The 17,780-nt window shown below is 34.3% G+C and overlaps 3 protein-coding genes across 10 annotated transcripts; 1 reads left to right on the forward strand and 2 right to left on the reverse strand.

The window, feature by feature from the left end:
• Window positions 1-91: 91 nt before the first annotated feature.
• LOC110420898 (telomere repeat-binding protein 5-like) lies at window positions 92-5,441 on the reverse strand. 8 transcript variants are annotated; one of them, XM_021434297.2, is made up of 10 exons: window positions 5,119-5,441; window positions 4,309-4,403; window positions 4,062-4,211; window positions 3,168-3,975; window positions 2,748-2,939; window positions 2,580-2,642; window positions 2,399-2,478; window positions 1,818-2,029; window positions 1,163-1,628; window positions 95-704 (listed from the first exon to the last, which is right to left on the reverse strand). In XM_021434297.2, the coding sequence occupies exons 3-10, from the start codon at window positions 4,140-4,142 to the stop codon at window positions 561-563; spliced, it is 2,046 nt and encodes a 681-aa protein (XP_021289972.1). In that variant the 5' UTR covers window positions 4,143-4,211; window positions 4,309-4,403; window positions 5,119-5,441; the 3' UTR covers window positions 95-560. The 8 variants fall into 8 exon arrangements, with proteins under 8 accessions (XP_021289968.1, XP_089640326.1, XP_021289967.1 ...); XM_089784201.1 differs by having other exon boundaries at window positions 104-704; window positions 1,163-1,226; window positions 1,314-1,628; window positions 3,168-3,970; window positions 4,062-4,403; XM_021434300.2 differs by having other exon boundaries at window positions 107-704; window positions 1,163-1,226; window positions 1,314-1,628; window positions 4,062-4,403.
• Window positions 5,442-5,581: 140 nt separating this feature from the next.
• Window positions 5,582-10,098, reverse strand: LOC110420900 (oxysterol-binding protein-related protein 3A-like). Its single transcript, XM_021434301.2, has 10 exons — window positions 9,825-10,098; window positions 9,392-9,485; window positions 8,678-8,794; window positions 8,507-8,579; window positions 8,308-8,426; window positions 8,045-8,166; window positions 7,290-7,466; window positions 6,900-7,044; window positions 6,159-6,337; window positions 5,582-6,019 (listed from the first exon to the last, which is right to left on the reverse strand). The coding sequence occupies exons 1-10, from the start codon at window positions 9,920-9,922 to the stop codon at window positions 5,773-5,775; spliced, it is 1,371 nt and encodes a 456-aa protein (XP_021289976.1). The 5' UTR covers window positions 9,923-10,098; the 3' UTR covers window positions 5,582-5,772.
• A 4,009-nt stretch (window positions 10,099-14,107) lies between these two features.
• LOC110420241 (RHOMBOID-like protein 1) lies at window positions 14,108-17,321 on the forward strand. Its single transcript, XM_021433484.2, has 6 exons — window positions 14,108-14,744; window positions 14,884-15,047; window positions 15,767-15,930; window positions 16,041-16,297; window positions 16,613-16,739; window positions 16,992-17,321. The coding sequence occupies exons 1-6, from the start codon at window positions 14,428-14,430 to the stop codon at window positions 17,112-17,114; spliced, it is 1,152 nt and encodes a 383-aa protein (XP_021289159.1). The 5' UTR covers window positions 14,108-14,427; the 3' UTR covers window positions 17,115-17,321.
• The last annotated feature ends 459 nt before the right edge of the window (window positions 17,322-17,780 follow it).

Below are 17,780 nucleotides of genomic sequence, written 5' to 3' on the forward strand. Positions count from 1 at the left end.
TGCAATGATGGGGCAGCCCATTGCCATGTGAGCTTCCCAATCAAGCTATCAATATTGCCATGAGTTACATTTTTCTCAGGATTCTTTTATTCTCCAATAGCAAAAGCTTTATTTCTGCTTGGTCTTTATCAAGAAACATCAGGCTGAGGCAGCTGCCAGAAGTAAATTCATTCTGTTTTCACCCCAATGGCACTTTATTCACATCATCATGTAACATCTATCCTGCAGGGCATCAAAATTTTAGTCTCATTTCCCACTATTGTCAGCACCAGAATTCGATCTCTACTTGGTCTTTATCCAAAAAGAAGAATGAGAAGAATGTTTTGAAGACAACAGAGAGAATTTCATGAGTTCTTTCATGAAGATATTTTATTAATATTTCACGTTAGAACAAAATAAGGAAACAATGTCGGCAAATTAACTTAAAGCTATCTACAAGGAACCAAACTCTATCCAACGAAGGCAATTCGGTTGCATGCTACATAATTTTCATTTACAGAAATTTCATTACATCACAGATTTACAACATTGACCAGAGACCTAGTAAAACCTCAGACAGCTTATTTGAGCTGTCGCTTGGCCTGGTGTCCGGACCAGTAGGCATGGGCAGCTAGGACCCTGTCTAAAAGCTCCTGTGGCACAGGTTCTCCCCTCCTTCGCTGAGGGGAGATTCTTGCTGTATGGACCAATGTCTTCCACTTATCCTGTACCATCCCCATAACACATATAAATCAGTGACAATCCTCTAACATAGATATACAACATTTAACGAATCAAGAATCTTAACCTAATGGAATAAGCTGTGGTTTAAAAAATCAAAACCTGGAAGAATGACGATGGAAGAAAACTTTGAAAGAACTAAACTTATATTTTACACAAAAAACACACTATTGATGTAAAGATATTCAGTAATGCATACAGAAGAGTAGAATTCCCATGTGTTCCAAGACTTCACCTCAAAAGAGAGCCTAGCATATGGTGTAGTAAGCAGAGAAAGTGCAAAATAAGCACTATGGACAGCATAATAAAATGGCAATGAAGGTTAGATGTCAGTCAATTGAACCATCATGACAAGCATCATGGGGGCAGTCATACAATTTAGTACACATCACGACAAGCATAAAATTCCAAACAGAAGCACAAACTAAAATGGATTATTCACCTTCAAATCCACATATGTACGATGTTTTGCATTGTCAAAAGCACCCAATTTGACATCACGCCACCTACAAAATTTGAAAGAAGCTAAGGATCCGGAGCAGAGCAAGCCTGCAATCAAATATTCATCAACAAATGATAATCCTAAAAGTAACCTTCCAGTTCCTAGTTTCTCAACTGCCTGAACCAATGCTTCTACTTCCGCAACAGAAAACAGTCTTCTAATGCGACGCTGGACAAATTCATGACACCCAGGTCTATGATGAAAGGGAACCACAGCCAATGTCTCCACCCTAATTGCCGGGATTGACACCAGAGATTGGGAATTTGGAATAGTGCTATCAGCTGATATGTTGGAAAGAGAGGAAACTAAGTGAAGGTCGCTTTCAGCCCCACTGTTCCAATTTGTCAAAGGAGGAACAAGAGAGACACTAGAAGTCCCAGGTTCTGGAGTCAAAGATGTTGCATGCCTGGTTATAGAACATAATAACACAATTAAAAGATGACAGGAATAATTTACTTATTAAAAGTCTAGGAAAGAGAGAGAGAAGATGAGCCAAAGAAGTGAAGACAAAATGACAAAAGGAAAGAGAAGGGGTGAAGATTGGGGACAAGCAAAAGGTCATCCTTCTTTAAGCTTACATACACCAAACACTTACCTTGTTAGCCCCTGCTCTCCTGGGCATGGAGGTGGTATAATTTGTGCATGTCTGGACTCCAACGCAAATCCCAAATTACGATGCTTGTGATCTTGAGAAATACCAGTTTGAAATAGAGTTTTGCTGTCATCTCTAACCTTCTTGCCTTGAAGAAATATACCAACGTGCAAGCCATCTCCCAGTACAGTAGTTAGTGCCTCCATGACTGTCCTCTACAAAAACCATTAGATGTTAATTATCAGCAATGTGCAAACATGGAACCAGTTTGCTTGACCTCTTACCCATGAAGATAAACAAAAGGTGGCCCCCTTATCTCTGATAAGGCCATATGTTATTGCTTAAAATATCAAAGAGACGAGAGAACCATTTGTCTGATAAGAACAAGCATCTTATCAAATAACATGAATATGATTATGATCTTATGCTCCCATCCTAAGAAGATGCAAAGAATTATAGTTCATAAAATAAATTCACTCATATTTTTAACTCCATGGGATAAAACTTTTTCCATTAAAAGTTAGAAAGAAAAATAGAAGGGAAGCATGCTATGAAACAACAGCAAAGAAGGCAGTGCTGCATACTTTCAGTGAACCAACAGTAGCACTTGTAGGAATCTCAACAAAGAGCTCTGGAACCTTGAAGGATTTGATACGGAGCTTCACTGAATAAACCAAAAACAAGAAAGGAAGAAAAGTTAGAGCATGCCTGGATCATACAGCCATCAGTTTATGTACTAAAACATTACGTCAAAGGCCTTTATACCATTACGGCCTCTGGGTCCAGTTAGCAGATGTCGTCTTGCAACTGAGGAAGCCACTCCAACAGCTGCATGTAAGAGCTTGGATTATTCAGCCAAAACCGAATAGATCCCTATATCCTAACACCACAAAATAAAGAAAATTGAAAGCTGGCAGCAATGTTTTATTCCACCTGCTGTACAGTTGTCACAATTGCTTCTCTTGTCAGCAGAATTAAATTTGTCTTCAAACTGAAACCCTCGATCAGGCACAGAGAATGGGAATTGATTAAACAACTTCCTTCTGTTGAAAGGAGAGATCCTCTGGGATCTTTGACGAGTATAACTAGTTCTCCCATTATGAAAAAATGATCTTCTTTTCCCATCTAGAAATATGATAAATTGGAAAATGTCATTTAATCAATTAGGTGGATTCATGATGCTAAAAGAACAAATACAGAAACGAAAGCCTACCATATCCAGTAACAAGCGCAAGAACTTATTATTAGTTGCAAACTTCAGGGAATTCAATAGACCGTATCATGACATTACAAGTGCATTCATACTACAAGGGCACAATCCAGTATTAATTAAACCACAGAATGGGCATATACCATTTTTAAAGGAAGCCCCACCATTCAAATTTGGAGATACTCTCCAATGTCTGCCTGCAGACAGGTTCTTAATTCTTTGATCTGCCACATCTGATGGCAGCCTAAAGGCCTTCGCTGTAGTGGCAGCTTGAGTGCACCCAGTGTCATTATCGTCATCATCTCTAGTAACTGTCTCTATATTATCAGCATGCCTAGAAGGACCAAGAGTTATCCAGTCCTCGAACAATGATGCCTTTAACTTGCTTTCTGAACAGAATAAAGCATGAGGTTTACAGTCCATTTCCAACATATCAAAACTGCCTGTAACTGGAAGAGTTGCACTTTTAACACTTTGAATACTTGAAAGCTCAGCTCCTGCATCCTCGAATTGCCCTTCAGAAAATTCCCCAGATACAAGAGAAGAAATACCTATTTTAGCAGAAGGGCTTCCATTTCTATCATTGACATTGGCTAACTGATCAGCCAAACATAACTTCTCTGACTGATCAAAGCTCTTTATACTTGAACATGCTTTCAAATTAAACCGATCCTGGGAATGTGAAAACTTATTCAATGTATAGATTTGATGGTAACCTTGAATAAAGGTTTTCTCATCATGAGTTTCCTGAACAGAATGGTTGCACTTTGACAATTGCCCCTCATCCCGTTCCTTCAAAACAATATTTTTAGGAGTATTTTGCTGATCCTCTTTACAATTAGGAGGCACAAAAATTTTACTTTCCTGCAAGAGTTCACCAGCTACACTAGCCAAAATTTCAAATGCATGTTTCTGACTGTTCCCACCCTTCTTCCTAATTGGCACCCTACCCTAAAACCAGCAGTAAACAATGACAAATCAGAACACTATTTTTAACACAAATAAATAAGAATCCCAAAATGGTAGCATTTCTTTACCCTTGCTGATCTAGAAGCTTGAGGAAACACAGGCACCTTGTAGCCACTGAAACCATAGTCCAATCTCGTCTCCGACACCATGTCTTAGGCATTCATTGAAAAGTGAATTCATTAAGCAAAATTAACTGACAGGCTTGAACAACATAGACACTGCAGCAAACAAACGTATTCAACAATCAGAAAGATTCAAGGATATGAAAACTAAAACCCCCTATGCCCACTTCCTGACTTGAGAAAACTAGTTCACCATTTGCGTAACATAGTTGGGAATAAAGTGGATTCAGGCATAATATGCAGCAGTGATAAGTCATTAACTAATTCGTATATTAATATAAAATCCACCTGAAAAGGAAAAAAAACTTGGATTTAGAGTTAAGTTACAATGTTAGATTCAAAAAGTGGAACTTCATCAAGTTCAACAAGAGATTTTGTCAAACAAGAAAAGACAGAAACAGAGGCATGTCAAAAACAAGCAATGGCATCTCCTTTAACTATGAATGAGGCAATGCTTAAACTTATTTAGATCCACTGATCTCCAGTCTATATGTAGCAATGGATATGGAACAAACAAAGTTTAAACTCCAGTAATTCCAAAACCTATTGATAAAGTAAACTCATGAGAAAAAAGACTATGATTTCTTGATGTTATACAAGTATAATGCAAGCAATCTACCAAATGGCCAGGAAATGGACAAAATGATTTACAAGCCATAAACCTGAACACCACTGTTTCAACAATTCAACACCCCTCCAAGAAAAGAACAAAAGTCAGACACAAGGACACTTAACATTTAAGAAGGGTAGAGGAAAATGCAATTCACACCCTAAAACATGTTTCTCCAATTCCAGCAATTTCAGAAATCTGAACCAGAGAAATGAGGGACAAAAATTCCTTATTTTTTCCAAATTAAAAAGATGAAAACGATTAAACCAAAACAAAAAGGGCAAAAAAAAAAAAAACCCTGGCACGTTCCACATCCAAGAACAATGATAGTAGTAAAGAATAATAAATCAAAAAAATAATGTCAAAATATTAAAAAAAAAAAAAAAGACTAACCTTTCATAGATGGGTTTTATGAGTTTTGGTCTCTAATCAACATAAACCCCAGTGAAAAGTGGAAACCACACAAACCTACCAACTTTTTTTTTTTTGGGTTAAACCCACAAGAAGAACTGCTCGTACTTGTTTTATTTCTGGGCTCTTAACTGGAATAACCGGTGAGGAGAATCCATGAGTTTGCTGTTCACTCTAGTTCGAAGCAAAAAACATAAAAAACTTGGACCTGTTCCTTCGTTTTGGTTGATCCACTCCTGTCTCTGTCAGTTCTGTTGCTGACACGTGGAAAGCCGTCCAACCATTTTGGTGTATCTTATCTCATTCACATGAATTTTCGCTTATTGCTTTTTTCAGTAACTCTGGATAATTGAAAATTTGAAATGTTAAAGATCACTGATTCCAGCTTTTCTGTTTGTTTTCCTCTTTCTTTTATGGCACACAGTTTTGCTTAATGGAACCAAACTCAACAAAATACTATAAAATGGATCAACAGAATAAAATAAGAACAACAACAACATTCTGGGGAAATTGTGAATAAAACAGAAACGAAAAACCATATTTAATTGTTCTAGACACTAGCCAATACAAAACCAAGTGTAAAAGAAATAGAAAGAATATATTATACAGGCGAAGCAATTCTCGCAAGATAGGCTTTTAGTTGGCAGCCAAATCTTCGTACTGCCACGGGTTGAACTCAGTCGACCTAACGTCAATCGCTTCACCGCTGCTTGAGCTACCTATGGCGGCCCGGTGTTGGGCGTACTTGCCGTTGTACTGGTACACTTCCACGTCACCCCATGGGGTGGTTGCGACTTCGTCGGTGAAATCGAACCATTTGGGAGTGAACTTATGGCCCTTTTCCTCTCTGTTTTTCTTCTCGGCTCTCTGTCTTTCCTCCATACTGAACAACAAAGAGAGTTGGGATAATCGTTAAGACAGAAACGAGAATGAAATAGACAAGTACCACTAAATAATGATAAGTGCACAAAGGTAAATATAAAATTCAAAATCTAATTTGAGAGAGAGACAGACAGACAGACCTGCTCTTTTCAATACCAGCTTTAGTGAGATCGCCCTGCTCTAGGGCATACCTATCAGGACGTAAACGAGAATCAGACGCTAATAGCTTCTGGGGAGCTGTATCAAAGCTGTTAATCTTATGCGCAAAATATGTGTACTGGAATTTATCGTTCTTCGGAGCATCAGCAACTTTCCATGCCTGTGTAACAGCAACAACAGAGTGATTACAAGCAGTTCGGTATCAGGGATATAGCTTTTTTAGTTTGTTTGGAAACGTCAAAAAATTTACTAGCACAGCCAAGCATATTAGTCCTTGACTGCTTCAAACTTTTAATCAAAAGATTAATCATGTTAATCAAGAAACTGTTGTAAGAAACCCAGAAAACTTCAATATTCACCATGTGTAGCAGTTAATTTACACCAGGTTTCGGTTGTTCATTGTTAGAAGTAGCACCTTTTATTTGGTACATGGAAAGCTCTTGGAAAGGTGTGATACTCTCACGCAGCAAGAGGAAAAAGTTTGTTTTTCATCATTGGAAGGCAAATTTGTTTCGAAAATTAAATTTAGTCACTTGAGGAAAGGCTCATCATGAATAATCTGCTTTCTGGTCAAGAGTCGCATGTAAAAAAACATAATTCGGCATTGTTCTGCTAGAGGTTTGATGGGAAAGTAAATTCCAGAGTTCAAGCATCAAGAAAACTAGGGGAGTGTTTATGGACGAATAAAAGATGCAAACAACTAACGAATTAAAAGAACTAACCTCCTTTAGTTCAGTGCCCGGAAGTGGTTCCCCTTCACTGTCGCAAGGTTGATAACTCATGGACTCATTCCATTTCCCAGTCATCAATATCTTTGGCTCCTCAGTGGCATTATATACATATCCATCAATCTCATACCGACCAGCCCTGTGAACAACCAAGATCCAAAGTTAAATTATGCTTCGTTAACATATGGTACAAATTGACAGATGAAACTAATAGCAAACTGCTAATATTAAAACTTATCAAGTGAAAATCTTTCATAGCCTTGATGAGCCTTTTTCTTATTTCTTTTTATCTTCAAAGGACAGAAAGAGGACAATGCCTGGCAGCTAATGCTTACAGATTACGCCAAAGAAAATCAAAAGCACATTCTCAGAATAAAACCATACCCAAACCAACCGCATGGTTGAAAATACAGTACAGCTTTGTCCCCCGTTGTCAGGTTTGTCATGACCATCTCCCCTGGTGAGTCAGCCCAAGTTCGTCCAAAAATTAAGTTGTTAACTTTTGTGGGAGGAGGCACCAAATCAAGAACTACACCATCTCTCTTGAGGGTCACACGGGTCCTGCACAAAAAATTATTTCAGAATCTATGCAAGGGTACAATCTGCAAACTTTAAAAACATGCTCATTTGTGACTTTCACTGATATGAAATGCTCTGAAAGGATAATCCAAACCAGTTCCAATTTGATCAGATGAGATGCACCCAATGAGATGGATGATCCCAAAGAAGATTGGGTGGGAAAACATAAAAATCAAAGTTATATCTCTGACAGCATCAGAATGCATATAACAAATTCTGACTTCCCCATTACAGTGTTGCTGAATTGAAGGACACAGATAAATCAAGAGATGCTAAACCACAAGAACTCACACATTAAAAAACCCTGCTTTATTTATTAAACCATATTAACAACTACAAGTAGAAAATTCTCCAGCAAAAACAAATAAAACTGCAAGAAGAAAAGTTTGCATAACCAAAATGAGAAATTATTATAAATTTTGACAAAATCTGGAGATTAATTCCAGTTCTACTAGCTTATAAAAGATGCTAATGATGTAGATGACGGTGAAATTGAAAGAAAAAAAAAGAATAATAAGCCTCTTGTTATGACATTAGTTACGAAAGAGAGGACATTGTACCTTCCAAGCGGATAGATATCAATTGAGTTTCCCAAAAATTTGGTTTTAACTTTTGAAGATATATCATAAATAAAATGCTCATTTTCAGCATGACCAGCGCTAATTGGGGGGTGATGACTAACCTGAAAGGGACAAAATGTCAAATAAGGCTTTTAAAATAGCAGCCATTTAGAAATATTATACAAAAACAATGTCAGAAACAATAACCCATAGCATCAAAGTGCAAGGAAAAATAAACCACGACTTAGGTCAAAAATACCCACCTGCTCAGCTATAAAAGTAATGCCGCCATGATTAACCATTTCATAAGTTTCACCAAGTATGGGATTAAATGGTTTCCAGGTACGTTTGTAGCCATAGTAGACAGATATAGCCCATGATGCTGCAATTAGCTATGATGAGTCCATCTTATCAAACACACAAAGAGAGAGAGAGAAAAAGAGAAGTTCAAAGAATACTTACTGGTGTACACCATTCGCATGTAAGGATCCTCACATTCATCAGCCAGATCTAGCAGGTAGGAGTATTCCATCAACTGTCACAGACAATGAGATCGATAAATTCCCACAAACAAAAAAGAACCAAATACAGCAATATCTTTACAGCAATGAAGTTGGATATGAAAACACAAACCTCAGCCATTTTCTGCAACATTGACATTGGCTCAAAGATAAGAACTGGAAGTGTCACCATTGATGTGACATCAGATCCTATATACTTTTGCATCATTTTCCAGTAACTGTCCCTCTCCTGTTAAACAAGAGAAAGTGGTGCACACATGCACATACAAATTAATATAACGCTAATCTTATCATTTGAAACCAGATAAAATGGTCTTGCATAGAAAATCTTATCATGTAGTATGTGAAAGAAAACTTCAGCATTCGCAAGGCGAGATATTCATTTCTACACTAAATGCTAAGTATGCTAGCCTATTAGTAGCCGGCAGACAAACTCAGCTTCTTTTCCTTAGTGTCGCATCCTGAGAAACATTCAAGTTCTAAGTAACATATAAACAGAGCAAGTAGCCCATGCCCAAGGTCTTATTTCCATTACCTACAGATAAAAAATGTTTCATATGTTCCAATACGATCAGTTCAACCCTGTTAGCCTACATTTTATTTTACATCTGTAGGAATGTAAAGATCAATGTTACTTCTATATAACCCTGCCAAGTGATAACAGTAATTACACCTACTTAAGATTTAAATGACATTACTAGCACTGCATTGATCAATCGGGAACACCATGCTACAAATGCATAAGACAGGACTAATGACTGAGGTAACGGTTTTTGTTCATTATTTTCTTCAAATCATACAAAAAACGCAGACAATTAAGCATTACCTCCTGTTTCCACCTTCCTCTCCTTGCTTCCTGTTCGGCATCTTCTGTCCCGCCTTCTGGATTAACAACTTCCAGCCCTTCATATCCCAATAAACTGTATATATAATAAAAAAGAAAAAAGAAAACACCGAGAATTCTCAATTGAATTAAAACCTTGTTTTAACACATTCAATTTAGTTCATTCCAACTAAATCCTCTAGTCAGTTTTAACAAAATCATAGATCTGATACATCGATTCCCTTCTAAGCCATAATTATCGTGCAATCTGTAATCAAAACAATAAATTCAGAAATGAACCGAAAGGAATATCCGCGTCGAGATCGAAGCAATCAACTTTCATTTCAAAAAAATAAAAACATAGATCCGAGAAAAGGGAAATTAGACGAAAATAATAAATTAAAGGATAAAAAAATTAGAGGATAGATCTTAATACCCGTTGACTGATTTAGTCATGGCGCTACCAAAATTAGACAAACTGTTCGCGATCGAAGCAAAGAAACCACCGCTTTGTTTCGGATCATTCGGCGCCATCTCTGTAAATTACTTTTGAAGAACAAAAAAAAAAGTCGAAGCTCGTCTTTTGTTTGAAGCGAAACTCGGAAGAGAAGAAGAGGTTCTAATAAAAGAGAGGAATTTTTAATGTTTAAGTTTTGTTTATGACAGAGTAATGGGAATATTTGTAATATATTTTTTTAATGATAGGACACAGCGAAGACGAGCACCTATGCTGGTTGGCGCTTCTTTGTTTTGAAGTCAAAATTGGAGGATTTTTTCTCTCGTGTGTCTCGCCACGTGTTGATTGGAGAGCGAGTGAGGCGGGCTTTCCAAGAAGGTTAGGCCCCGAGTGCAACTGGGACGAACCACTGTTCCTTATCCGGAGAGCCTAATGGCGTCCTGTGGCTAGTCCGTGTCCACTCACATGGCTCTTTCCTTCCCCTTCGCCCGCGTTAAGAAAATGAAATGAACAAAAGTAGCTTTGGAGTTTTCCACTTTGATTATTGCCAGCGACGGCGAAGACTCTTTTTCTAGAGCTTGGACCTTTCACGGTTATAATTATAAAAGTCTAAGGATTGTTGAATTATCTTTAATTATGTCATCAGCTTTGAATTATTGATAATTCATCAACAACTTAAATAATAACAAAATTTTGAAATATATGCGTTTTTGTAATGGAATTCTTGTATTTAATTTTTTTAATTATACTTAATTGAAATTTTTATTTTTTATTTTATTAAATTAAATCATTATTTTATAAACAAATATAATATATTATTTTTAATGACAACTGTCACTTTTTGCATACATAAAATTTAAGGTAACATATTGCTTAATCAAAATAAAAGTTGATGACATAAAATTAAATTTCTTATGATGTCCGTGACATGACAAAGCTACAATCTAAAACTTTTAACCCTAGTTGAATATCTCTAATTACGTTCATCATCCATAAATTATTGATAATTCTAATGGTATAATTATGAGGTTATCTCAGTTGAAATTTAATCATAAAGGACTTTGATAGAAATGTGTTACTTACATCATAATTTAGTTTGCTGTAAATTTAAGCTACGTAATTTTTTTTTTATCTAAAGCAGTTGTTTTTTTAATTAATTTTGTTTGATTAACTAAACAATTTTCAACACAGAAAAATTAAATATTGAATTTTTGGTTTGGAAATAAAATTATTATTGAATTTTTTACTGTAAAAATTATTTGATAATCTGTTGTAATTTTAGTCATTAATAAGGTGTCAAATTTTGATTAATTGATAGTGTATAATTTTAATACATATAATTTTTTAATGTAAATATTTTAATAAAAAAAGAAATATAAATAGATCATAGGCTTGGGCTTGGACTTCCGAATATGACACCAAACTTTGAGCCTATGGGCTTTCTTATTAGGCAAAAAAAAACTGGGTTTTTTTCTGTTCTATGGGCTTGTGGAGTTTAAAGGCAAGCCTAGAGTGGGCTTGCTTTTACTATCTTATATTTCCATTTTTATCACAATGTCATTAATGGCAATAAGTAAATAAGTTTTCTTTAAATAAGATTATAAATATTTTATAAACGTATTTGGATAGAGTACGAGTAATAATTTTAAGATATCTATCACATAAACTTAATTAAAGATGATGAACATTTTAACATCTCTTTTTATTTTATATTATTTTTAATAGATGTATTATTTATAATTGATAAATTATCTACATATAAATTTTACTTTAAATTTATTAATTTAATTTTAACTAAAATAAATAAATAAATATGATTAATCTTATTTTTATTATTGATTTCGAATCAAATCAAATTTATATCGTTTATCAATATTATGTTTAATTAAATAAATAAATTTAAGTTTTAATTGTGATGTTATTAATCAGAGTTTGGATACATTATAAATATTAAATATTATACTAAATGTTTAATTTTGATCAAAAGTTTTAGATTTTTGTCAATTTATGATTAAACGTCTCAATTGTAACAATTAAGAGTTAAACATTTTTTGTTCTTTAAGGATTAAGAAGAGATATGTCTTACGTGTGCAAGACACATGCGTGATGTAAACATTGACTTGAAAAGGTAATATATAGAAAAGCAATTTTGTCAAAAAAGTATTTTTTGACAAATTAAAATGATTCAATTATAGCATAGCATCTAACAACTTTTTCATTATGATGTATAACAATTAAAATTTTCAACATGACATTTAATAACTAAACCTTCATCATAACATATAACAATTAATTTTTTATTATGATGTGTAATAATTAAATTTTTAACATAACGTATAACAATTAAATCTTCAACATGACATATAATTATATTTTTTAATTTAACGTGTAATAATTATATTTTCAACATAATTTTTTGTCATGTGTGATATATACTTCATTTACCTATCAACTTAACCCTTAATTATAAAAAATAAAAAATATTTAATTTTTTAATTATTATAATTAAAATATTTAATTTTTAATTAAAAAAACTCAAAATATTAATCTTAATTTAAGTATTTAACTTAAATATTATAATTAGATTCGAGTACAAGTCCTTTATATGTCACCATCCGTAGTCTTTAAGTTAACACCAAAAAAGGAAATGATTTTCAGTCGACTGCCTATGCCTAGTTGCACTTTCCTTTGTCTGAGGCCATTGAATCCTTTCCTCTCCAGGACTGGTAGCGGCCCGTGTTCATTTCTTTTGTCTCATCCGTATAGCTGGTTCTCCATCTCACAAGAATGAAAAACACTTGGCCCAACGGAGCCTGTCTTTCTCCACTTGTGTACTTAGGCCGATGGCCATAACCGATTGCTTAAAGACGATCAGTTTCCGTTGGCAAGAAATGTTTGCGTAAACAAATTGCCGTCTTGACTTGTAAAGAAAACGTAATCCTTGAAAGATTCAACCCCCCCCAAATACCTCAATGAAACGTATATTGGAGGATGAATTTGGCCGGAAAGCGACGCTAAAATACTTGAGAAGATTGCTTCTTTTTAGCATCCAACCCTTTGATTCTTCACATGCCGGCTGCCTAGTTGAACCTGGCACAAATGGTAGTATATTATGATAGTATTATACATATAGGAAAATTACTTAATACGAAATTTAAGTGTATAAAGCTTGTTAAATTTCTTTTAAATAAAATCATATTTAGAATTACGTATCGAATTGATAAATCGAAAAATTTTCCTTCGAGTAAGATTAATACACTGCAACTATAACGATAGAGTGTATTTATATTTTATAAAGTTTTAGTGATTTAAAATTTTTGATATAATATTAAAAAAAATTAATTATTTTTAAAAATTTAAATAAATTATTATTCTTTTATTACATTCAATTAAGTTTTTATATTTTTATTTTAAACTAAATAAACTTCTAATAATTAATGATTAATTAATTATTATTAATTAAAATGTTAATTATCATTACTAGTTAAAGGATAAAAAATGTTACATGATCATGTCATCGTGCTAAATTAACATATTATATAATCATCAATTATAATATATAAGCATACCACATCATTATCAATTATGATATGTTAGTATATTATGTCAACATCAAGCGGTATAAAATTATAAATAGATTTTAATTAAGTTAATCATTAATTATAAAGTTTAAGAGTTTATTTGACTCAAAATAAAAATATAAAAATTTGTTTGATTTAAAATAAAAATTCAAAGTCTTAATTGAAGGTAATAAAAATATAAAAACTTATATAATTTGAAATTCTTTTAAATATTATATCATTGTTTTTAGGTGTGGATAACTTTTGTACAAAAGTTATGCTATTATTTTTTCTCAATAGAATTATGAAAATGCCTTCAATTCAATTCAATTTATTTATTCAGGTATATTGGGTAAAATTAATAACTTAATCTCTCTATGATATTAATTGAAACAAAAAAAATTGGATATGAAAAAAAAAATTAAAACCACCAAAAGTGTAAATCGAAATTATCCATTAATATATCACCTTAACAGATCTCTATAAATGTTAATTAATGGGATCTTTACCTTAATAATTGTTTTAATAATTAGTGGTGGTGCATTATAGCACTCAATCAATACATCACCCATGCCTTTTTGACTCCGCATGAATTTGACAACTTGTTCAAGATAATGAACCTTTTAATAAATCCACTTCCAATTTTTTATTTGTCTGAGGACTTTAATTTATCCTTCTTAATTACTCCACTAAATAAATTTTTTTATTCACTCACAATATTTATTTCTGTTTAATATTGGAGTAGGTGTACAGTTAGACTTGCCGCGATGTTTTTCATTGAATACTTATTAAAAAAATTAATTAATTACATATTTCATGACATATTCTTCGTGTATTTGGAAGGTGTCTGAGTTCTGTTCAATCCGAGCAGCCAAATTTGGTGGTCGTTGACGAACTGCCCAAATCCTTTGGCGTTCTGATTCTGTCACGTTTTTTCTTTTGACTAATGTAGCTGAACCACTTTGTCTGAATGTTAAAAGCTGAAGCGGATTTGACCAATCTTTCTCAAGTTTTCAGCTCCCATGGCTACGGACCCTTCACCGCAGATCCAAACCAGGGCCAATTCAAGGAGGACCAGCAACTTGATACACCCAGTTGATGTAGAAACGCCACCTGTTAGGACTCCAAGTCCGATCGTTTACAGAGAAATCAAGCATTTCAAGAAATGGGTACCTTGGTTGATTCCTGCTTTCGTGGTTGCCAACACTGTCATGCTCATCATCACCATGTACGTGAATAATTGTCCCAAGAATTCTGTTTCTTGCATTGCAGATTTCTTAGGCCGGTTCTCCTTTCAACCATTTAAGGAGAATCCTCTTCTGGGTCCTTCTTCCTTCACGTAAGTCACTCATTTCTTTGCTATTTTCTTTCTTTCTTTGTTTCAATTGATATATTTTTGCTTGAGTAATTGTATGTTTGTGTGTGTGTGTATATATATATTTATATTAATGTGGTGAAAATATGTTTGTTGGTTTTAGGCTGCAGAAGATGGGGGCTCTAGATGTAAAGAAAGTGGTTGATGGACACCAGGGATGGCGTCTCATCACTTGCAATTGGTTACATGGAGGGGTTTTTCATTTGCTGGCAAACATGTTGAGTCTTTTAGTTATCGGAATCCGGCTTGAGAGAGAATTTGGATTCAGTATGTGCTTTAATCCATGGTTCATGCTCTTTATAATGGAATAACGAGTAGGGATTAGCTCTGAAATTTTTCCCTTGATATTGATGAATAGAGTTTGCAAGTTTGTAGAATCCTCTGAACTTCCATATTATACTGCTGTTTTTATGAAATTGTTTATGTTTTGTAGCTATTTTCTTAGATCAATTTATGCATGTCTGTGCTATGGACCAGACCCCCTTATGAATTGCTATATAAAGCCACACCTGCCTTGTCTTTGACTCCTTTTATTCCCGTTTCTCTATGAGTTTTATTCTCTAGTTGTCCACATCAGTATTGAAGGCAATCTAATCAATCCAAAACTGTATTTGTACCAAACATATCCTTTAGTCTCTTTGATAGTCGTTCAAAGGATTTTAATCCCTCATTAGATCACTTTGTTTCAAATTCTTCTTTAGTTTATGTCGCATCCGTCATAGGCTTCAAATTCAAGCAAACTTTTTGCTGAAGGGCACGAATGGCATCAAAGTTAAGCATTTTCTGCATGTTGTGTTTGATACATAAGCATAATGCAGTAGCATTCAGGTTATGGTTTTTTGTTGAGACCATTGATTTACAGAAAAGTTTTTGTTATACCGTTTGTTAATTGGGAAAGACTATTTAATTATCTTGTCTGCTGAATTATGATATGTTTACTAATTTAGCATAAACCCCTGCTTGATTCTTGTGTGATTCCGTTGCAGTACGGGTTGGACTGCTTTATATAATCTCTGGATTTGGTGGGAGTTTGCTGTCTGCTCTTTTCATCCAGTCAAATATCTCTGTTGGTGCCTCTGGTGCACTTTTTGGGTTACTTGGAGCCATGCTTTCTGAACTCATTACTAATTGGACAATCTATGCTAATAAGGTACTTCATTACTCAATCATTAATTGAATTACAGACATCCAATATTGAGACTCTGGTAAGTTATACTTGTTATTGGGCTGAAATGCCTTCAATTTTGTGTGCTTTTGCAGGTGGCAGCATTTGTGACCCTCCTGGTTATCATTGCCATCAATTTAGCAGTAGGAATCCTACCACATGTTGACAACTTTGCCCATATTGGAGGATTTCTCACCGGTTTCCTTCTTGGTTTTGTCTTCCTCGTCCGCCCCCAATTTGGATGGGTTAGTCAAAGATATGCCCCTCCTGGATATTCAAGCTCTGCTAAACCTAAATTCAAGACGTATCAGTGCGTTTTGTGGATCGTTTCTTTGATTCTTTTAATTGTGGGGTAAGCAGATAAACCATTTTGTTTTTTCGATGATCTGTCTTTCTTACTAAATTGCAGTTGAAAAATGTTGGAAAAGAGAGAAAAGCAAAAATGGAGGAACTTAAAAACATGATAACAATTTTATTGAATTGTAACATGATGAACTATGTTGTTTGCTACTACCATGCCTATAGACTTGCTTTTCTATATATCATGTTCAGGACTTCAAGTTTCCTTCTTTTCATTTTATTTCTGGACATGATGCTTCTGTTTGTACATAACTAACATGGTGAATTTTGACTTCTGTTTTCACTTAAACCGATGCTACTTTTGCAGTTTGACTCTTGGCCTGGTTATGCTCCTCCGCGGAGTTGATGCAAATGATCATTGTTCTTGGTGTCATTACTTGTCTTGTGTCCCTACTTCAAGATGGAGCTGCAATACAGAGCCTGCGTACTGCTCGGTAACTGAAACCAACCCTTGTTCTCATTTTCCCTTGCTCTCTCTTCATGCTTTAAAACATGTCAATCGGTGACTCCCTCATTCCCTGTGCAATATTGCATTAGATTTGGTACAAAGAAGAGCACAACATAATCTTCAGACTAATGCAAGCATTGTTTTACTTCTGGTGGAAATCAGTTTCTGATTGCCATAATGTTTACACACTGGTATTGTATTTATGAATTTAATGTGTGCAACTGTACTATTATTGCAGTCCACCCAACTAGGCAGCCAGGTAAATGTAACGTGCTCCACTAGCGGAAAGACCACCACGTACTTTCTGCCAAGCGCAAGCAGTTCTCAGATCCAGAGTCTATGTTCTCAGCAGTGCAGCTGATTTATAATGGCAATAAATGGAACTTGGCATGGATCATCATTTAATGTACAAAACTCTATCAGTGCGAACTTGTTTCAGAGCCATTCCTTTTATATGTTTATAGTAATACATTTTATCTTCCCATGATGCATTGTTCTGTAAATCGACCTTCAGGGTGGTACTAATGATTGATTTGATTGATTTGCTATCAGTTACTATAATTAAGAAGTGAGTGAGGTAACTTCAGCATGCATTTTATCATTTTATTGATATTTTTGTTATTTATTTTTTTCATAAAAAATAATAATAAATAATAACAAATAACAAAAAATATCAATCAAAGAAAATCTAAATAATATTCATGAAAATACAAGTTATTCTATTAAGCCGGTGTCAGTGTGAAAGTTACCCTAATCCAGATGAGATGGAGAGATAACCTCACTTAAAATTAATCATAATTCACCAAGAGTTTAGTAACATATTTTATATAGTATTATCTCAAGCTACGATAATCTAAATTTTCAACTTACAATTTTTTAATCATTGACGATTAGCTAATGTTACTACCAAAAAGACTATTAAATCTTACATGTTCGAAAAATTTAATATCTAAATATTCAAACATTTGGTTAAATGATAAATACGGATGTAAGCATATTCAAAACGTTATAATTTTTTACTTGGCAG

This window comes from Theobroma umbraticum, unplaced genomic scaffold (genome assembly GCF_002168275.2).
Source record: "Theobroma umbraticum cultivar Fairchild unplaced genomic scaffold, ASM216827v3 scaffold_86.0, whole genome shotgun sequence".
Classification (NCBI taxonomy): Eukaryota; Viridiplantae; Streptophyta; class Magnoliopsida; order Malvales; family Malvaceae; genus Theobroma; species Theobroma umbraticum.